The sequence below is a fragment of the Stomoxys calcitrans genome, chromosome 1 (assembly GCF_963082655.1).
Source record: "Stomoxys calcitrans chromosome 1, idStoCalc2.1, whole genome shotgun sequence".
Taxonomy (NCBI): Eukaryota; Metazoa; Arthropoda; class Insecta; order Diptera; family Muscidae; genus Stomoxys; species Stomoxys calcitrans.
The window spans coordinates 155936700-155960478 of record NC_081552.1 but is presented as its reverse complement, the minus strand read 5'-3'; the positions used below and the strand labels follow the sequence as shown (position 1 = coordinate 155960478).

The window sequence follows — 23779 nt, the reverse complement described above, 5'->3', positions numbered from 1 at the left end:
ACCCCCACAACACCACCCAAATAGGAAGTATTTGCTGACTATTGCAATATTAGGCTCAAATAAGAGGGTTTTTAGAGTAGAACACGAATCCGATATATATTTTCAAGGCCAACTCACTGAGTGGCCGCCCATCCCCCAAAACACCCCCAAGCCGGTCATGTTTGCCGACTATGGAAATATGGGGCTCAAACTAAAGGTGTTTGGGAGTAGACCACGTATCTGATATCAACATTAGGGACCAATTGTCTGGGGGACGTCCCACCAGCATAACAACCCCCAATAGGACGTATTTGCTCACCAAGACAATTTGGGTCTTAAAGAGAGTGGAACCAAATATTTATAGTTTTTAGGGCCAATACCCCAAACCGAACATATTTGCTGACTTTTGCAATAAGGAGTTTAAATGAGATTAGAAAACTAATTTTATATCCAATTTTGAGGCCAATTGCAATATGGGGTTCAAATAAATGATATATAGATATGTGAGAATAGAGCACGTTGATGATATATTTTCCGGGCTTAGTATTTGGGGGACCACCCCAATCCCTAAAACACCCCTAAATCGGGCATATTTACCGACCATGTCAATGTGGAGATTGAATGAAAGGAATTGGGGGGTAGAGTAAGAATTGATACCCACTTTGGGGACCAAATTTCTGGGGGCCAACCCCTTTCCCAAAATACCCCACAAGCAGCAATTTTTTAGTGACCATCGCAAAATGGGGCTCAAATAAAGGTATTTGGGAGTAGAATACGAATTTGATATCTAAATTTAGGACCATGTATTTAGGTTATCACCCCTTTCCCAAAACACCCCGCAAAGGGTAAACATTTTTCGACCATGCCAATATGTGGTATTTAAGATTCGAAAACGAATTTGATAGCCTATTTTGGGCCATGTGTTTGGGGGACGCCTCATCGTGTAAACTCCCCTAAACCAATGGCAATATGGGGTTTAAATAAATGGTTTTTGAAAGAAGAGCACGATGCACGATGGGGGACCACAAACACCCCTAAATTAGATATCATGAGAGTAGCGGGCTGAAATAAAGTATTTTAAGAATGGAGTACACCTTACATCCAAACTTAAATTCGTAGACCAATAAAGATCATATGGGATTCGGACTTATATTGTTAAACAATTAGTCAAGCGATATATTGTACTATATTCGTAGCATGGTATTTCACTAAAAGCACTTTAATTGTCGAAAATAAATATTCCAAGGAAACTTTTGTTCCATATAAAGCAAAATAAGGCGCAGCGGAGCGGGCCCGGGTCAGCTAGTCGACATGGGGTCTCCATTGTCTCCGATTGTAGCAGGCATAATCACGGAGGAACTATTGCATATGCAAATGCAAATTTTGCCCATGAACATTCCACTAAGGAACAGGGGCAAACTTCTCACATATCAATGAGTGCAGTCCGATTCAAGTTTTGAGCTCAATGATAAGGGGCCTCCTTTTTATAGCCGAATCCGAACGGCGTGCCGCAGTGCGACATCTCTTTGGAGAGAAGTTCTACATGGCATAGTACCTCACAAATGTTGCCAGCATTAGGAGGGGAAAACCACCGCTGAAAATTTTTCTGATGGTCTTGCCAGGATTCGAACCCAGACGTTCAGCGTCATAGGCGGACATGCTAACCTCTGCGCTACGGTGGCCTCCGGAAGAACTATTAGACAATTGTATTGATAAACTGACGAGCAAACCGCGATTTTTTAACAAATATGTAGATGACATATTTTGCATAATCGACAAGAATGAAGTAGAAAACACACTCCGAATATTGAATTCATTCAATAAACAGATTCAGTTTACAATGAAATACGAAACAAATGGCATGTTACCCTAACTTGACACAGTAGTCCATAAGAAAAGCAACAGATTGAAGCTCGATTGGTACCAAAAAGACACAGCATCGGGTAGACTCATCAACTTCTATTCAAAGCATCCAAGGAGGATAAAAATCAAATCGAACGTGGTATATAAGATAAGCTGCGATGGGGACAAGTCCAATTTATGCCCAATGGCATATATAGGCACTACAAAAACGAAACTAAAGACAAGGGTTTCCGCTCATAAATCGGATCAAAAGGCAAAGGATAAGCCTTTAGAACAGAAGACTGCACTCACAGCCCACTGTGCAATTGGAGGATATGTACCAAATTTCAAGGACGTCAAGATATACGCCCAAGAACCTAACTACAAATGAAGATACACATTAGAAATGCTGCCCATAATTAACACCCCAGCTGACGAACGTATGAACTACAAAACGGATACAGACCACTGTGCACCAATATATAGAAACTTAATACAAAAAAAATATGTATAAGCAATAGACAAGAAGCTTCAGTCATTCTTGTGTGGTGTAAGAAATAAGTTCACTTGTTTTAAAATGTAATTTCTGTTTCAAACATTAAATTTTAATCAAATTTATATTTTTGTTTCTGTGTTTTTGCTAAATTCTGTTTTATGTTACTATAATATTTTTAGTTATCCATTCTCTCATGAAGATTATCGGCGGAAATTGAAGTATTGGAAAAATTTAAAATAAAATAACTAATAAAAACACCGATATCTATTTTTAATGATTGTACATGACCTCATGCCGAACTATCCACGAAATAATATTTTTTTTTTTTAATTTACTAAGTAACAGCTCACAAAATAACTACTACTATGTACTTAATCAAAAAAAAGTTGTTAGGAAGTTAAAAAATTTGGAACGGATTTATTTAAAAATTTTAGATTTAATGTCAGCAGACAGCGATTGCTGATATCAGAAGACTAATTTTTCTGGGTGTAGACTGGTCTGAGCTATATTGAAAAACTCCATACAAAGGTTTTGCCAAATTTCAGCGAAATCGGGTAATAAATGCGAATTTTATAGGCCTAAGACCCTATAAAAATATTCACAAAGCCACATAACTGTCACCCGATCAAAACACGATAAACCAAATTGATCACGTTGTGATAGACGGAAGGCATTCAACTAGCGTGTTAGATGTACCATCGATCCGTGGAGCGAACATAGATTCGGATCATTACCTCGTTGCAGTAAAGATTCTCACCCGTTTGAACATGGCGAGGAGAGTACGATCTGACACTGCACGGAAGCTGGACATTGAAAAGCTGCAAACACAACAGATGGCAGTGGCATACTCCACTCGACTGACCCAACTGCTTGATGAAAGCACTCCTTGTTCCGACATCCACGGAAAATGCCGCGAAATCCGTACTTGGGTACCGGAAGCCTCCTCCAAGAAACCCATGGTACGACCAAGAGTGTCGAGATGCTACTGAAGCCAAGAATGCGGCATATAGAGCAACCCTGCAATCAGTAGCAACGCGCCAAATGAAGGAGAGGTATCGGGAGAAAAGGAGAAACGTCTATTCACAGAAAGAAAAAGGAAATGGAAAGACGTGAGTGTGAGCGAATTGAGATGTACAGGTGTCAGAATGAAGTCCGGAAATTCTACCAAAGAATTAAACATCAAACCGATGGCTTTGGTGCAGGCACATCCTCCTGCAGAGACAAAGAAGGAAATCTGGTAACTGACACAGACAACATGCTGAGGATATGGAAAGAACATTTTACCCAACTGCTAGTGTCCGATGTTGGCGGCGAAGAGGATACCGCAGAACCAATCCCAGATGATGGTATAGAATGTTTACCTCCTAGTCAGAATGAGGTCCAAGTAGCAGTGACCCGACTAAAGAGCAACAAGACAGCAGGAGCCGACGGGTTACCCGCTGAACTATTTAAGAACGGAGGCGCTACGCTTATAAGGCGTATGCATCAGCTTATCTGCGCAATCTGGATAGAAGAACGCATACCCGATGATTGGAACCTCAGCATACTATGTCCCGTACACAAGAAAGGAGACAGGATGGAATGTGCCAACTACAGAGGAATAAGTCTCCTCGCCATCGCATACAAGATACTCTCGAGCGTACTGTGTGAAAGATTAAAACCCAAAGTCAATGAGATAATTGGGTCCTATCAATGCGGCTTTAGAACTGGTAAATCCACCCTGGACCAGATATTCACACTGCGCCAAATCCTGGAAAAGACCCGAGCCGCTTTCGATACTCCTTTATGTTCAAAGGTATTTCAAGCCATGTCTGAGTTTGGTATCCCTGCAAAATTAACAAGACTCTGCAGGATGACACTTGCTGATACGCGTTTCTCAGTAAAAATAGGAAAGAATCTCTGCAAACCATTTAATACCAAACGAGGTTTCAGACATGGAGACAGCCTATGGTGTAATCTCTTTAATATCCTGTTGGAGAAGATTATACGAGATGCAGATGTGAATAGATATGGCACACTTATCAAAAGAGAACACATGCTACTCGCCTATGCCGACGACATCGATATCATAGGTCGGTCACCGGAAGTAGTAACTGCAGCCTTTGAAAGACTCGAAATAGAGTCAGTGAAAATGGGTCTGGCAGTAAATGGAGATAAGACGAAGTGGATGGTTTCAACTCCCAAAAAGCCTTGCACAACAGAGCAGATAAAGAAAATGAAGAAGTTGGGAACCACAACTTTGAGATAGTCGGTAACTTTATCTACCTAACCTAACCGTAACCGAAACGAATGACTCCAGTTTTGGGATTAAGCGAAGAATAATACTGGCAAACAGATGCTACTTTGGACTAAGTAAGCAGTTTAGAAACAAGACCACCTCTCGACAGACGAAGATTACACTATACAAGACACTGATACTACCCGTGTGGTTATTTGGTTCTGAGGCATGGGTACTTGTGAAAGCAGATGAGGCAGTGTTTGGAGTATTTGAGACAAAAATTCATCGTAAAATATATGGACCAGTTTGCGTTAATATTGAATATAGGCGACGTATGAACCACGAGCTGTTTGAGCTGTATGACGACGATAGCATAGTTACACGCATCAAAATACAACGGCTGCGTTGGCTAGGTCATGTTGCCGGAATGGATGTGGAAGCTCCAGCAAAGAAGTATTTTGAAGGCAAACACGGTGGTACACGCAAACCGGGAAGACCAAAAGCCCGATGGAAAGGTCAAGTGGTGGGAGACACCTCGAAACTTGGTGTCAGAGATTTTAGAATGAGCGCAGAAGATCGAGGCGCTTGAAACGCTATTCTACGTTCGGCTAGTGGAACAAATATTCTGTCATAGCCAATTAAGTAAGTAAAGTAAAACCCTATGTAGGGAGATCGGTACAAATTTGGACGTTGTAGGGTTTAAAGAGCATATTTATATCCATAAAAGTACTTAAAACCTAACCGTTAACTTATTACAGATTCTAAATATATCTATTTTTGTTTGTAGATTTTACATAAAAAATGCACTAAAAATTCGTTTTCTTACTCCAAATTATGCCTAAATATAGATGATTGCCTATCAAACTTAATTTGTTGTGTTTTAGATGAGTCTTGCCAATTGAATGATGCTGATATATTAAAGAACTCCCACTTTTGGCTCGAGGATGCCCAGCGAACTTTAAAAAATAAACTATTGCTGAAGGAAAATCGAAAAATAGCAAAGAATGTAATATTCTTTATTGGCGATGGCATGTCAGTGCCAACAGTTACGGCCAGTCGCATTTACGATGGACAAGTCAGAGGTATAATAGGCGAACGTAATCTGCTGTTTATGGAAAGGTTTCCATATGTGGGTCTTTCTAAGGTATGCATGGTCTTGCAACCAATTTTTTTTTTATTTTTTATTTTGCAAAAGATGTCAATGACAAACATACATCCGTATTTCCCAGACCTATTGTGCTGATAGACAAGTAGCAGACTCAGCGTGTACTGCGACCGCCTATCACACAGGCATTAAGGCCAACTACGAGACGATTGGAGTGTCACCAAGGGTGAGGAAGGCCGATTGCAACAGTGCAGCACAAAAGCAAAACCAAATCGAGTCTATAGCAGGGAAAGCTCAAGCCGCAGGAAAATCTACAGGAATTGTTACAACCACCCGGGTTACTCATGCCAGTCCAGCAGGTGCTTATGCCCATACCTCTCATCGAGACTATGAAAGTGACAAGGATGTCGTTGAACTGGGCAATGATCCAGCAATCTGTGTCGATATAGGCAGGCAACTGGTGGAAAATTTCGTTTCAAAGAATTTAAACGTTGTTATGGGTGGAGGTGCTTCCAAGCTTTTACCAAAAGGTGCAGACCATAACACAGGATTTGTAGGTCAGCGATTGGATGGTAGAAATCTTATCGACGAGTGGATTAGCTCCAAACAGTCTCCTACCACTTTTGCCTTCTCCCGCCAACATTTAATTGATATTGATACTAATGCAACCGATAATCTTCTTGGTATTTTTGCCAACAGTCATATGAGCTATAACCTAGATAACGACGGCTCCCAACCGTCACTGAAAGAAATGACTGCCACAGCCATAAAAGTTCTGAAAAAGAATTCGAACGGGTTCTTCTTATTCGTTGAAGGTGGGCGTATAGATCATGCTCATCACGAAACAAAGGCCAAGAAGGCTCTAGACGAAACTGTGCAATTCGATGCGGCAATTCAACAGGCATATGAGTTGACCAGTCCAGAGGATACCTTGATTGTCATAAGTGCTGACCATGGACACACCATGACAATCAATGGCTATCCGCTACTAGGCAATAGTATTACCGGTGTTGGCACAGACAACACCGACATCGATCTTTTACCCTACACCACATTGTCGTATGCCAATGGTCCTGCTTTTAATCATTTCTTGTATTCCTCCAAGAGCAAACCAAGTTTGGCCAATTCTTATCACCGGTTTCTATATGGGACGGATACCGATGAAGTCAAGAGATACGATGTAAGGAAAATGGCGAATATTGGTTAGTATCAATTCTATTTTGAGTTTACCTTTATACCATAAAATAAATAAATAAATTTACGAATGCTTTCGAACAATAACGAATACATTCGCAAATATACTTGAAAGCAATCAATTTTTTTGTATTTCAAATGTATAAATTAACTTTTCAATAAGTATTTCTTAAGTTAAAAGTAGTCAGTAATATTACTAATCATTAGTTAATAATATTACCTAGCTATTGAACCCCTAAAACTAATGGAATCAACTTTTCAGGGGATAAGAATTTTCAATACCCAGCAGCGGCACCGATGGCTGACGAAACACATGGTGGTGGAGATGTGGCAGTTTATGCTAGTGGTAAGTGTCAAAAAATTTAGTATTTCCTTTCAAATTGAAAAACTTGGTTTCACCGCATCTCCTTTCATCCGGTTTGCAAGCTTGCGACATTTATGATCTTCTTTCCTTTTTTATATTGCAAAAATCGGAATACCGATGTTTGAATGGGTGACCGGTCACCACGACTATTTTTTTAGCTGTTCAGTATTCAAATAGCATACACTCATCGAAAAGAGGCTGCTGATAATAGCAGACAATGTCTGCTGACTGTTAGTAATTTATTTTGCTGTTATTACAGCAAGAGCAAAATATTTGCAATTTGCTGCATGCTGAAAAGGCTGTTGTTTGCTGAAAATGTCTGCTGCCCAATTTACGAAGAGGTTGTTCGGTGGTGAGTAAATTAGAATGTTTGCTACCATAGCAACAATTTTTTGCCTGTCCAGCAGTAATACGTGTTCAGTGTTTTAGTAGATTTTAGAGTTGAAACCAGGGCAACCAGGGACACGATTCCGAGCACTTAAAAATGCTAAGTTTTTATACACACCCCATAGAATGGGGGTATGAAAAGTTCCCCATTTCGTTTGTAACTCTTCGAAATAAAGGGTGATTTTTTTGAGGTTAGGATTTTCATGCATTAGTATTTGACAGATCACGTGGGATTTCAGACATGGTGTCAAAGAGAAAGATGCTCAGTATGCTTTGACATTTCATCATGAATAGACTTACTAACGAGCAACGCTTGCAAATCATTGAATTTTATTACCAAAATCAGTGTTCGGTTCGAAATGTGTTCATTCACCGTTCAGCGATGAGGCTCATTTCTGGTTGAATGGCTACGTAAATAAGCAAAATTGCCGCATTTGGAGTGAAGAGCAACCAGAAGCCGTTCAAGAACTGCCCATGCATCCCGAAAAATGCACTGTTTGGTGTGGTTTGTACGCTGGTGGAATCATTGGACCGTATTTTTTCAAAGATGCTGTTGGACGCAACGTTACGGTGAATGAACACATTTCGAACCGAACACTGATTTTGGTAATAAAATTCAATGATTTGCAAGCGTTGCTCGTTAGTAAGTCTATTCATGATGAAATGTCAAAGCATACTGAGCATCTTTCTCTTTGACACCATGTCTGAAACCCCACGTGATCTGTCAAATACTAATGCATGAAAATCCTAACCTCAAAAAAATCACCTTTTATTTATCTATGCCCTTACAAAGTATATATGTACATATGTTCTCAATCGTCTGAACATTTTTATTCAGTCTAGCCATATTCGTCCGTCCTTTCAACAGGTAGCCGAAATCACGATACCGTTCGAACCGGAACGGAACCAGCTACAGTGCACATGTGGATACATAATTGCCAAATACAATTTTGCAGCACACTATACTTCATAACAGTAAACCATATGCTACGATTTTTTTTTATTTAGTATATTTATAAGCACACTACTTAAAAACAAATCCAATCTCTTCAAAACAACAACATAAGTTTTAACAACAACGTAGAATATTGAAAAAGTCAATGTATCCACTTTTGCACGTTTAAATTTTTCTAATCTGGTAACACTGGAAAATGAGTCGAAAGCATGTGGATTATTAACCGTTATTTGAGTTGTTGTGCGATTAATAAAACATAATTTTTGCAAAGGTTAAACACAGACTTGTACAGACAGTTGAGTTTTTAACTAAAAATATACCAATCGTGAAAAATGAGAAAAATATCGGTTGCCACGAAAAATCAAATTGTCGAAATGACAAAAAATGGTGAGTCAGCGCGTGCAATAGCAAGAAATTTAGGAATTTGCCACCGGACAGTGCTTCAAGTGCTAAAAAGACGAAATGTTAACGCGCTTGATGTAAAAATGTCGCGTCCAAATTTACTCACGGAGAGAGATGCAAGAGCCATGGAATGTTTATTGACTAATAAACAGGCAAAAACACCAAAGCAGGCTGCCGCCGCAATAAACAAACTCGTAAGTGAGTGGACAGCACGGAGAGCTCTTCGAAAAATTGGCCTGACATCGGCTATAAGGCAAAAAAAAACCAGCATTATCTGATAAAAATGTTAAGGCTCGTCTTAAATTTAGCAAGAAGCATAAAAATTGGAGCGTGGAAGACTTGAAACGAGTAATATGGTCAGATGAAACAAAAATAAATCGTTTTCAGTCGGATGGTAAAGAATATTACTGGCACCGTCCATATGAGACCTTAAAAAAACACCAGGTCAACAAACACTGTTTCACTTGGTGGCATCTCGGACCACTTGTAAAAAAAGACGGTCTAATAAAAAAGGAGCATTATCTCCGTATTTTAGAGAACAGTATACCCGATTTTAAGAAGCGTTATTAAAGCCAAAGGACTGTGGATAAAATACTAACAACCCTTCACAAACCACAGATATTTAAAATGTGCAAAAGTGGATACATTGAGTTCTTCATTATTTTACTGGAATATTAAAATATATGTTGTTATATTGAAGAAATTTGTTTTGTTTTTTTTTTTTACTTTTAAGCTAATAAATAAACGAAATAAAAAAATTCGTAGCATTTGATTAATTTTTATGGAGTATTCATCGATTTAAAATTGTATTTCACAATTATGTATCCACATGTGCTCGCCACTGTATGTCAGACTGTCTGTTTGCCGTTCCGCCTGTCTATGTTAGTTTGTGTACAAAGTAAAGGTCGCAATTTTCATCCCATCGTCTTCGAAGCTTATTAAATTTGAAAGAAGTCAGTTCAGGTTTGGATAAAGCTCTCACCTATATGTTTGTCCAAGTTAGATTTAAGTGGCAGTCTGCCATCAGATTCACTTAGATGTTTTCGTCCATTGTGATACTTCAGGGCCAGGAGAAGGAAGATGCCTTCTAGTTCCTACCGTTGAACCATTCAGAACCGCAAACTTATAACGAACGTCGTTTAGTTAAATATGTCGACAAAAAAAATATGATTATGCTATTATCTTATTCCTCGTTAAAATAAATCGTAATCTATTTTTCTCTCTGGCAATTCTACCCAAAAAAAAAAACCAAAAACATAAAGAGGCATCGACAAAAACAATAAATAATTCTTCTCATAGCCTGAAATTGTTCTTTTATTTATTTAAAATGTACACAATTATTTAGGAAAAGTGCTATCAATGCCAATTAATCCACATAAAACTTTTGCAGACATTTTTTCCATATTAAGAAGCACCGCTACCGCGCTTTTTAATGGGTTGTACAGACACATATCCGAAAATTTTTAAGAAAAAAACAAGAGAAAAGCACTCGAAAGCCATCGTAAATATTTATCTTTATTTATTTCGTTAATGTAAACACCAAATAATTGTTCGGCGTTTAGTTAACCAATTTCTATTCGTTAGCGAAAAAAGCTGGTTTTGACCATGTCGAATATCGTTAAAAGTACTGCTGAATACCAAATTCGTTAACTTTTCTGTTATCGCTTTTTAACTAAACGATTTTCGTTAAAAGACTTTACAGACCTCTACAGTTCGCTTTAAAAAGCATAAGAACTTGCGAATATTCACATCCGCTAAATCAGTGGAACTCCTTCTGACTGCGAGTGCAGAAAACATATACACAGCTTATGTTCTATAGTTTCATCATCCTCCAAGTACTCACAGCTTCTGCAACATTCAGTCTGTCAGCATGTTTTCCGATCAAACAGTGACCTGTCACGACGGACACAACGTTCGCTCTACCCAGCGACAGCAAAGCGATAGACCTCTTCAGGTTAAGATTAGGCACATTATTTTGGAAAGGCAAGAATTTCCTTTCTTGTCCGTTTCAAAATGTTGGATTTCAATGTCCTGTTCAGCAGAACACCCAAGTATTTTGCACTTTCTTGCATAGTTACACGCATCAAAATACAACGGCTGCGTTGGCTAGGTCAGGTTGTCAGAATGGATGAAGAAGCTCTAACGAAGAAGTCTTGTGAAGGGAAACACGGTGGTACACGCAAACCGGGAAGAACAAAAGCCCGATGGAAAGATGAAGTGGTGGGAGACAGCTCGAAACTTGGTGTCAGAGACTAGTGACTACGTTCGGCTAGTGGAACAAATATTCTGTCATAGCCAATTAAAGTAAAAAGGAAGTAAGTAAGACCACAATGGCCACGTCATGACTATACGTCGGAGACAATAATATACGTCGGAGACAATAATACTCAGACACAATTTCCCCCATAAACCTCCGCCACGCCACTTTGTCCATTGGAGAGTTCTGTGGCAAATGTGTATCAACAAGTAGTTCTAGTGTTTCCTCTTTAGACATTGTCCATACATTTTCTGACTTCTGAAAATATCCCGCCGTAAAAGGTCTTGAGGATAGCATCTTCCTTAGCTTAGAAGCTTTAGATGAATTCTCAACGGAGGTGCAGAACTGTTCTGAGTCTTTCTCAGCTCGCCCTTATGTTTTCTTAGTTCATCCTTATAGACGGTGCCCTCGGCGGTCTACTATGGCAGTCGCTGTTTGCCGCTTGGTTTAGCTCTAGGACATGCTTACACATGCAAGTCATTAAGGGCCTTCGTGATCCGATTGACCATTATGTCTATGTTCTCTGCAGTTTTCACTTCCTTTTCACGTCTATAAGGGATAGTCGTGCAGTATGTATGCCGAAATTTATCTCAATCCGCCTTTTTTCTGTTTAACCGAGGGACACTTCTGCAGCATAACATCGTCTTCAAGTCTGAAACTAATGTAGTTATGATCAGATAAGCTGTAGTCAAAATCATTTTATGGAATCAGTCCTAATTCTTTGGTCAACATGAGAGCCTTGCAATTTCTGCACAGGATTAGCACTACACGCAAACCGAATAATCTTTTCCAAAGATTTATATTTGCAAGGTCGAACAGAGGGAGAAAGATTATACCCTTATGACGGAAAAGCCTTGTTTCGGAATGGCAGTTTTTCAACTGCACCGTACGTCTCTAGGATACTCTACCGGTTGACATAGAGGTCATCAACAATATATCCTTTACGTAAACTAGAAAATTATTTTCTGAACTTATCGGGAAATGATAAAATCTTTTAATACAATAACTCTATACCACATTTATATATATATATATATATATATATATATATATATATATATATATATATATATATATATATATATATATATATATATTTTTTTTTTTTTTGATTTTTAATTATAAACGTTTTTTAAACTCCTATTTTTCTCTCAGAATTTTGTAATAATTCTGTTCAATCGTGATTGTAATCTTAAAATGTTCTAGTTGTTTATGAAATTTAATTGTATCTTTTTTTCGGTTATGTAAATTTTTCCAATATATAAAATCCCTTAGATTAGGACGGATGAATAACTACGATTATAAACCTGTAATTTGTAAGACTTTGTCTTGTTGTGCAGGTATAATCTTCTTATATATAAAAATCAACTAGCTGACCCGGGTCCGCTCCGCTGCACCTTCTTTTACTTTATATGGAACGAAATTTTCCTTGGAATATTTAATTTCGACAAAGAGCTTTTAGTGAAATACTATGCTACGCAAATAGTATATCGCTTGACTTACAGTTTAACAATATAAGTGGCTTTATCTGAATCCCATATGATCGTTATTGGTCTACGAATTTAATTTTAGATGTAAGGTGTACTCCATTCCTAAAATACTTCACTTCAGCCCGATATTCTTATGATATCTGATTTAGGGGTGTTTTCGGGATCGTGATCGTGATCCCCAGACACTTGACTCTGAAAAAATATCAGCATCGTGCTCTTCTTTCAAATACCATTTATTTAAACCCCATATTGCCATTGGCTTAGGGGAGTTTACACGATGAGGCGTCCCCCAAACACATGGCCCCAAAATAGGTTATCAAATTCGTTTTCTAATCCCAAATACCTTTCATTTGAGCCACATATTGGCATGGTTGAAAAATTGTTACCCTTTGGGGGGTGTTTTGGGAAAGGGGTGATGTCCTAAATACATGGTCCTACATTTGGATATCAAATTCGTATTCTACTCCCACATACTTTAATTTGAGCCCCATATTGCGATGGTCAGTAAAAAATAGCTGTTTGTGGGGTATTTTGGAAAAGGGGTAGACCCCTAGAAAATTTGTCGCGAAAGTGGGTATCAATTCTTGCTCTACCCCCCAATTCCTTTCATTTAAGCCCCACATTGACATGGTCGGTAAATATGCCCCATCTAGGGGTGTTTTGGGGATTGGGGTGGTCCCCCAAATACTAAGCCCGGAAAATATATCAGCAATCTCATATATCTATACATCATTTATTTGAACCCCATATTGCCATTGGCCTAAAAATTGGATATAAAATTAGTTTTCTAATCTCATTTAAACTCCTTATTGCAAAAGTCAGCAAATATGTTCGGTTTGGGGTATTGGCCCTAAAAACTATAAATATTTGGTTCCACTCTCTTTAAGACCCAAATTGTCTTGGTGAGCAAATACGTCCTATTGGGGGTTGTTATGCTGGTGGGACGTCCCCCAGACAATTGGTCCCTAATGTTGATATGAGATACGTGGTCTACTCCCAAACACCTTTAGTTTGAGCCCCATATTTCCATAGTCGGCAAACATGACCGGCTTGGGGGTGTTTTGGGGGGTGGTGTGGCCCTATAGACACTTTACTCCCAAAGACCTTTCATTTGACCCCCATATTGTTATGGTCATAAATTTGCCCCCTTCGGGGGATGTTTTTTGGGGAGAGGCGGCCCCAAAACACTTGGTCCCATATTTGGATATCAGGTTCGATTCAGATTCCACTCCCAAATACCATTTATTTAAGACCCATATTCCCATGGTCAGTAAATAAGTCCTGTTTGGGAGGTGTTTTGGGGAAGGAGTGGACCTCCAGGAACATGGTCCCACATTTGGATATTAGATTTGTATTCTACTCCCAAATACCTTTCATATGAGTCCCTTATTGCCATGATCGGTAAATATGTTCCATTTAGGGGTGTTTTGGGGGTTAGGGTGGTCCCCCTAACACTTGGTTCGACAATTAGATATCAGATACGTTTTCTTATCCTAAATACCTTTCATTTGAGTCCCATATTGTCGTGATTGGCCTAAATATATGTTTAGTAGGTTTTAGGGTGGGGCAGCCCCCCTAGGTACCCCATCCGAAATTTGGATACCAAATTTTTATTTTTAGGGTACTATATGAGAGAACACAAAATTTCGCTAAGATCGCACTACCCATCTCCGAGATCTGGTGTTCCTGAAAATTAGGGTAAGGGGGAGGGTCCGCCCCCCTTCAGATATCAAAAAATGTAGTACCCTATTTTAACCATGGGATCATTATGCACCATCTGTGAAAATTTCAAGAAAATCGGGTGGTGCGATTTAAGCGAAATTTTGTGTGCTCGCATACAGTACCCTAAAAATAAAAATTTGGTATCCAAACTTCGGATGGGGTAACTAAAACCTACCAAACATATACTTAGACCAATCACGACAATATGTGACTCAAATGAAAGGTAATAAAGATAAGAAAACTTATCTGATATCCAATTGTCGAACCAAGTGTTAGGGGGACCACCCCAACCCCCAAAACACCCCTAAATCGGACATATTTACCGACCATGCCAATATGGGACTCAAATGAAAGGTATTTGCGAGTAGAATACAAATCTAATATCCAAATGTGGAACCACGATTCTGGGGGTCCACCCCTTCCCCAAAACACCCCCCAAACAGGACTTATGTTCTTGGGGCGCAACGATACCTTTCAATGGAGCGTCGATCCCCAAAAGGAATACGTTTGTATTGGACTGTACAGATGACAGTCCATTGACTATCCCACTCCAATTGTTCCTATGCATGCAGCCCTACAGAAAAAATATAGAGCTAAATTTTACCGATTAAACATGGTAAAAACTTTTCAAAGTGTTAATTGATATACTTACACTGTGATAAAAAATTTGAAAAAATATGCCAATTTTGTTGTAGCCCATGGTAAATGAAAATTCCTTTAACTTTTACTGGGTCACTTCGTTAAATGATTTTATTACACTAAGTGTAGAGTAGAGATGGGTTTCTACCGGGTAAATGCCCAACGTTTGGGTATTTATTGGGAAAATACCCAATAGCGGATATATTTAACTAAAATCGGATTATATTTATATATCTCCGCTATATAGACCGTTCTCCAGACTTAAAGTCCTGAGCCAATAAATTGGTAATTTTTCATCCGATTTCTATGAAATTTTGCACAATGAGTTCTGGTACACCCCTACCAATTTCTGTGAACTGCGGTTCAGATCGGACTTTATTTGGATATAGACCATCTTGGTATATAGCTGCCATATAGACCTATCTTTATAGCATTTTTCATCCTATTTCGATAAAATTTGGCACAGTGAGTTCTGGTGCTCCTCCAAACCTCTTTGTTGAATACCGGCCAGATCGGACCATATTTGGATATAGCTGCAATATAGATCGATCTCCCGATATAGAGTATTGAGCCCATAAAGGATCATTTTTCATCCGATTTTGATGAAATTTGACACAGTGCGTTTTGGTACCCCTAAGCCTTTTTTTTAATATCGACCATATCAGCCAGATCGGACCATATTTGGATATATCTGCCATATAGACGATAAAAGATCCGTTTGGCACAGTGAGTTCAGGTAGACCCCTACCCATTTTTTAAGTGTGGTTCAGATCGGAGCATATTTAGATATAGCTGCCCTATAGACCAACCGCCCGATCTCCCGATAAAGGGTATTGAGGCCATAAAATATCCATTTATTACCCAAATTGGATGAAATTTGGAACAGTGTGTTCTAGTAGACCCTACCCATTCCAAATATGGTGCAGATCGGACCATATTTGGATAAAGCTACCATATAGACCGATCTCCCGATATAGTGTAATGAGCCTATAAAAGAAGCATTTTTCATCCGATTTTGATGAAATTTGAAACAGTGCGTTTGGATAGACCTCTACACCTTTGTGTCGAACATCGTTCAGATAGGACCATATTTGGATATAGCTGCCATATAGACCGATCTCCCAATATAGAGTATTGAGCCCATAAAAGGATAATTTTTCATCTGATTTTGATAAACTTTGAAACAGTGCGTTTTGATAGACCTCTGCACTTTTGTATCGAACATGGTCCAGATCGGACCATATTTAGATATAGCTGCCATAAAGACCGATCTCCCGATATAGAGTATTGAGCTCATAAAAAGGGAATTTTTTTGATAAAATTTGAAAGAGTGCGTTTTGGTACCCCTCTAAACCATTTTGTTGAATATTGTTCAGATTGAGCCATATACGAAATGTGGATTAGTTTGAACTATTACGTCTGAGTACATAGAAGTCAAATTTCTCATCTGATTGCTACGAAATTTGCAGCAGTAAGATTTGGAAGACCCCTCCACATTATTGGCAAATGTGGTGCAGATATGAACATATTTGAATATAGCCCCAGGTTCAGCCATTAAAGTCAAATAACAATTAAGCTAATGACATATTTTATCCATTAATCAGCCATTAACAGTTATATCCACACAGGAAATATTTTATAACCTCAAGAATTGCAATTGTAAAAACAACACGTTAATTCTGAATTAAGTTTCATCCAAATCGGATGAAAAATGGTCCTTTTATGGGCTCAATACTCTATATCGGGAGATGGGTTTATATGGCAGCTATATCCAAATATGGTCTGATCTGGACGATGTTCGGTGTAGAGGTCTATCAAAACGCCCTGTTTCAAATTTCATCAGAATAGGATAAAAAATTCTCCTTTTATGGGCTTAATACTCTATGTCGGGAGATCGGTCTATATGGCAGCTATATCCAAATATGGCCCGATTTGGACGATATTCAGCAAAAGGTTTAGAGGGGTGCAAGAACTTGCTATTAAAATTTTATCGAAATAGGATGAAAGAAAGCTTCTTTTTTTAGCTCATTACACTTTATCGGGAGATCGGTCTATATGGTAGCCATATCCAAATACGGTCCAATCTGGACCATAATTGATAGGAATGGGTAGGGGCCTACCCTGAAAAATTATCAATTTATTGCCTCAGGACTTTAAGTCTAGAGATCGGTCTATATAGCGGCTATATATAACTTAAATCAGATTTTATGAGATCAGCAGATCAGGTTTATATACAAAGAATACGAAATCGTCAAAATTTGTTTGAAAATGTTTTTATACCCAAGATATCTGAAAAATTATAAATACCCAAAAAAGTATTTATAGGGTATTTACCCAATAAATACCCAAGCGCTGGGTATTTACCCGGTAGAAAGCCATCTCCAAATATTGTCCGATCTGAACAACACTTCACAGAAATGGGTAGGGGTCTACCAGAACTCACTGTGCCAAATTTCATCGAAATTGAATGAAAAGTGACAAATTTATTGCCTCAAGTGCGGTCTGGAGTGCGGTCTATATAGCGGATATATATAACTAAAAACCGATTTTATGAGATCAGAAGGTCAGGTTTATATACAAAGAATACGAAATCATCAAAAATGGTTTAGAAAATCTTTTTATACCCAAGATATCTGCAAAATTATAAATACCCAGCTTTTAGGTATAAATGGGTAAATACCCGCGTATTTACCCAATTTACCGGGTAAATACATAGAGTATTTACCCATCTTCCATCTTTAGTCCAGAGAAAAACACGTTTTCGTAGATTTTCGGTTTAAAGAGGCCATAACTTTTTTGATTCACAACGGATTTCTATGATTCTTACACTCAGAAAAATGGTGCGCATAAAATAGGGTATACAACTTTTGTTAAAATTTGATTAAAACATGGAAAAATTGCACGATTTTAGTAAGTTTTACTCATCTGTAATTAGTGGCAAATAGTTCATAAACTTGGGTGTGGGAAGTCATTTTACTTAATCAAGTTTCTTTTCATTTTTTTTTTCATATTTTCTTCGCATTGAATAACTATTCGTTCAAAATAGTTGTGAATTTGAGTAGTATTGTATACATTTAATTCAAATATAAGTTTTAAAATTAGGTTGACAGATTTTTTAACAGCGATAATTAAATCCATTAACTTCTCTATAGAACAAGCCAAGGCTAAATGCAGTTTTAAACGTGCGCTTTAAACAAGTTGTTTGTCAGTCGTGCAATCATTACTCGATTAAAAGCTTAGAATATCACAATACAAGCACGTTTGTGATTGTATTGGGGCAATCTTCGTACAATGCTGTTAGTGGCAATTACCTGAGGTAATAATAAAAAAATATGCATATGCCATTGAACATCATGCGCCATCCAGAGCAAAATGCATTTCACGTATGCCTGCATTTACAGGTAGTGGCAGTTGCCCAACAACAAAATACTAAATGCACTATCTGTCAAAATCAAAGGTTAGTGTAACTCTAATTTTGTGTATGTAACTCGCGCCATTTTTTGTTGTTTGTGTGTGCTATGGTTCTTAACTATAATACACACGCGCAACCAAAACTCGTTGACAGATAGTGCAATTCCAAAAAAAAAGTTATTTACGGTACACTACCTGTTTTTTATGTCATGCTTGTGTGTGCACTAATACACTAGCACACAGGCAACAGCTGAAAAATACGCAAACAACATTCCAAATACCGTGTCGCACATAAGCTACGCTCAGTGTGAAAAAGTGAAAACATATGATATGAAACTTATAATTAGTATTTCACAAAAAAATCAGTTTCTACCATTGCATAAAAATAAACAATTATGAAATAATCACCGTTTTGTTAGTACAAATGCATGCACGCACATGAAAAATGATATTGCTGGAGCAAACAAAGATGCCTGGTGAAAATATTTTTAAATAAGTTTGGTGAGAAATTAATTCCATCTCTTGTTTTTGTGGATATAATGTTATTCTTTTTCTACTCTAAATAAAATTATAGGAAGAAATTGAATATGCGTTGACTGCAGCGATTTTGCAGAAATTGGTTATCATCACTATTGCTAAGAAGACAACATACAGCATTAGAGCTCGACTCGTCCTGACATTTTGGTAAGCATTAGAATTAAAAAAAAAAAACATTTATTCTGTAAATTTACTGGTCTTGTTATACCTACTACCGATAGATGGGGTATATTAATTTTATCATTCCATTTGCTACACATCAAAGTATTTATTTTCGACCCTGCAAAGAAAATATATTCTTGATCGTCGTAAAAATCTAAGACGATCTAATCATGTCCGACCGTCTGTCTATTGAAATCAGGCTACTGTCTTCAAAAATAGAGATATTGAGCTTAAAATTTGCACAGATTATTTTTTTGTCCATAGACAGGTTAAGTTCGAAGATGAGCTATATCGAACTATATTTTGATATAGCCCCCATATAGACCGTTCCAGTGATATAAGGTCTTAGGGCCATAAAAGTCACATTTATTATCCGATTTTGATGAAATTTGAGGCAGTGAGTTGTGTTAGGCCCTGCGTCATCCCTCTTCAATCTGGTCCAGGTCGGTTCAGATTTGGATATAGCTGCCATATAAATCAATCTCTCGATTCAAAGTCTTGGCCCCATAAAAGGCGCATTTATAATCCGATTTCGCTGAAATTTGACACAGTGACTTGTGTTCGGCTTTTCGACATCCGTATTCTTTATGATTCAGATCGGTCGGTGCCAAAATTACCAATATTTTGCTCAACAAAATTGAAATTGAAAATTTATTAGACCACTCGATGTCCGTGTCGAATTTGGTCCAACAAATCGGACCATTTTTCGATATAGCTGCTATGGGGGCATAAATTATACATTTTCACCAGATTATGCCGAAAGGTGGTTTACATTTATACCCGAGGTGGTGGGTATCCAAAAATCGGACCGGGCGAGCTTAACGCCTTTTTACTTGTTTTCTTTTTTATTTAACTTCATTGCAAGACATTTTTAAATTGAAATGCAATCTACATTTTGTGCAGCTATGGAATATATTAACGCAGATCTTTTCACAAAGGATTTATACTAATAAATCCTGACGCACACCTTTTTTGGTAAGTATTAGACTAAAAATAAAACCATGTGTCTTACATGTATACTTAACACTTAAATTTGTTTTCAACACTTTTTCTCTGAACTTATAAAACATTGTGAATATGGCGAATCGGAACTTCTATGAAAATTAATATGGTGCTTTCCTCTTTGCTGATTTAATACAATTGGGAATTTCTCCAAAGCCACTGAGAACTTAAAGTATAAATGTTTTTATTTGAATTGTTAATATATATGAAATATATATTCGCAAATTGTATATATGAAAAATATTAATAAACAAAAAACAAGTGTTAAATAAATAAATGAGTGAATAAAAAACTAAATTTTATTATGAAAATGTTTAGTGTATCTACAAATAAAATAATTATTTCGGGCAGATCGGTTAAAACTAAACGGATTAGAAGTAGGGATTTTGCAATAACTTTGTACAGATGTATTAACACACAGGAAAATTTCCACTATTTTATTCCATCAAATATTTTGAGTTCATTTAAAAATGTAATACACAATCGTTCATCATATGTACCGAATAGAGAATAGTTTATTTCTATTTAGTTAACGTTGAACCATTACGATATTCATATGAAGTAATTATTTTTTAGATATACATAAACTAAAAACCAATAAAAATGTCTTCAGCGCTATATAAAGTTCAACTTAATTCGAAAATAGTTTATTTTAACTAAACCATGGGTTCACTTTTTTTTGAGTGTACCTTCTTGTGAAGGTCACAACAGTATCTTTCAAATAAGGTATATTTCTTTAAAATTGGCAAACAAATCGCTGACTGAAATATGAAAACGCACTAAAAACACAAAACACCATTTCCTCAGTCTCTATTCTGCTAAATATATATATTAACTACTGTGAAAAATGACATTAGATAAGCTTTCCAAAATGACTTATGCATTTCCTTGTGTTTTAAATTTTTGTCTTTATTTAGAAATTTCTTAAAATAAATGACTTATGCATGAATGAAAACATGCACATTTTTTTTGAACAACCAACAACAACAAAGATGCTTTGGCTTAAAATAATCTATATAATCCATCAATGACCGTTGGACCTGCTTGAGTACAGAAATTATGACTAAAACAGCAGTTTTTGTCTGCTGAAAATGGGAAAGCAGACATTACTGTAGTTCCAGCGAACATAGGGCTGCTGTATTAGCAAACATTTTATACTGCTATTTCAACTAACAATGTCTGCTGTTTTGATTACACAAGTCTGCTGAAAAAAGTGTATGTTACATTTTGGCACCCCACATTTGTTTCAAATCTAAAATTGTCAAACTTATACTGTTACTGTGAAATTGATAAAGATACCAAATTTTTTTTAATTGCGGTCGCTATGGGTGAAGGAACTGATCCATCGGCAGTGATATTTGATCATAAAGTCAGAGCTGAATTTTGTACTGATTGCCAACACATATAGGCCTATCCTAATCTTTCAAAGCCTTCAAAGCGTGGTTGTTTTTACCAATATCTTAGTTTTATAGTGAAAGTTTCGGCGAAACAGCTTTTGTACTTTGGTGAAATTTTTTCTTTTGCGCTCATTTTTGCTCTCAAACTACCATTATGATTTCAACAGATTATTGATTGTGTCGGTCTATTGGTTTTAAAGACTTTTGTTTCCATAAAATTTTACGCATACCAACTGAAAATATTCAGCAACTATAATTGTTAAATATTTCAAAAAATTATTTTGACCAATTTTTATGAAGCAACATCCGCATTCTGCTTAAATAGTGTCGCCAATTTCTTCTTCGAACTTAATTAAAATCGATCGAAAATCCGGTTTTGATAGAAAATATGTCCGGTAAAAATTACATCCAATCCTGTATGTTTATAATTTTCATCATGTCTTCATAGTCCTAAAAATTTCCTAATTTATTGGAAGTAAAATAAGAACAGGTGGTAGAACTAAAAATCAGAAACACCAAGAGATTACTACGTTATTACAGCTGTAAAAAAATTTCTTTCTTTGCCAACTATTTGATGAAATTTTACCTAGCGGCAAACGTAAGTGTAATATAAAACTTGCTCTCATAGATAAAAGTCTGCTGACTAATATTATTTTAACACATTTCCTCACTTGAGGTGGGTATTAAGTTCGTGTTTCACAGTGAAAATTAATAGTTTTTACGATTACTTTTTGCAGATAATAGATTTTAAAGCAAAAATACTTTCTGATTTCATTCATTATGGCATTCCAATGATAGGATACAATTTTAATAAAAGTGTTATGTTATCATTGGTAATCGTGAAAAATATTTCACCGTGAATAATACCCACCTATGGAAAGCTTGGAATTTTTGTAAACATGTTATTTTTGACATTAAAATCTAATTTTGTGTACCATGGCAGTGATTGGTTAAGAAGGCAAACGTCAAACATATTTTTAATTGTACGAATTAAATTTTTAATTAATAATACAATGATCAAGAATCTTTGTATTATTTAATAATTTAATAATACAAAAAGGTGAGAATCTTTTTGTGCGTTGGAAAAGGACGCTTCACGTGGGTCTAGAATTCGTGGTGTTGTGCGCAAAATGCTTGCAAATGCAAATTTTGTCCATGAACATTCCACTAAGGAACAGGGGCAAACTTCTCACATATCAATGAGTGCAGTCCGATTCAAGTTTTAAGCTCAATGGTAAGGGGCCTCCTTTTTATAGCTGAGTCCGGACGGCGTGGGGCAGTGCGACACCTCTTTGGAGAGAAGTTTTACATGGCATAGTACCTCACAAATGTTGCCAGCATTAGGAGGGGAAAACCACCGTTGATAATTATTTCATTTATTTATTGCAGACGGTATCCACCACAATGAAGAGAGACTCATAATGGAAATACAATGTGTTCTTCTTTCTTTTGGAAAATATAAATTTAAAAATAATTATGTTAAAGTAATACATTGTATGTTTTATCCGCAATTTAGTCCAATAAAAAAAACATTAATGCAAAAAATATCAACTATTTTCTTTTATTTTATTGGTAAAAATGTTATTTGAGAGAAGGGACAACTTTCAAATAAATTGCGTTTATAGGTCCGATTTCAACGACCCAGGCCGTGGTGTGGCTGCTCCAGGCTCAACCAGCCGACAGACGCCTGTCAGTAGGGTCTTTTGATGAAAACGCCTGGTTCGCATCTTAAGGAGAAGGCCGAGCCTATTCTATCTTCGCTTGCCTATAATTTACCTAGGACATCGGCCTACTCTGGCCAACCAATACGCTCTTTAAGAGACTGGAACAATAAGAGGCGCATCGTTCTCAGGTTTATAGAGAGGTTTGGTGCGAATGATCCTAAGACTAATAGGGAGAGAGACTCCCTAAATTGGGCACGGGGATTCGCTGCACAGGCTACCCCAAAGGCTACACGTCTAGGTTCAGAAACAGCACCGTAGTCAGCAAAAAACGGTAGATCACCTGGAGGGCATCCCATGCCTAAAAGAACTAGAGCGAACAATAGTAAGATGGGTCCAAGAACCTTTGCTAATGTCACTAAGGACAGCTGTCGCTAAGGGCAGCTATCGCTGAGGACAGCTGTCGCTAAAATAGTTGTCGACGAGGGTGAAAAATACACAGAACAAATGAAAAATATGGTTCAATTAAGAAATTTGTACATTCAATTAAAAACTTCGT

The 23779-nt window shown here is 37.2% G+C and overlaps 1 protein-coding gene across 1 annotated transcript in view; it reads left to right on the top strand.

Annotated features, from left to right (window-relative positions):
• The window catches only part of LOC106093593 (alkaline phosphatase), a 36735-nt gene that overhangs the window by 8359 nt on the left and 4597 nt on the right, over window positions 1-23779 (top strand). The window contains exons 2-4 of the mRNA XM_059371017.1: window positions 5420-5679; window positions 5765-6842; window positions 7097-7180. Coding sequence (XP_059227000.1) covers window positions 5420-5679; window positions 5765-6842; window positions 7097-7180 — 1422 coding nt within the window. The remainder of the gene's footprint in view (window positions 1-5419; window positions 5680-5764; window positions 6843-7096; window positions 7181-23779) is intronic.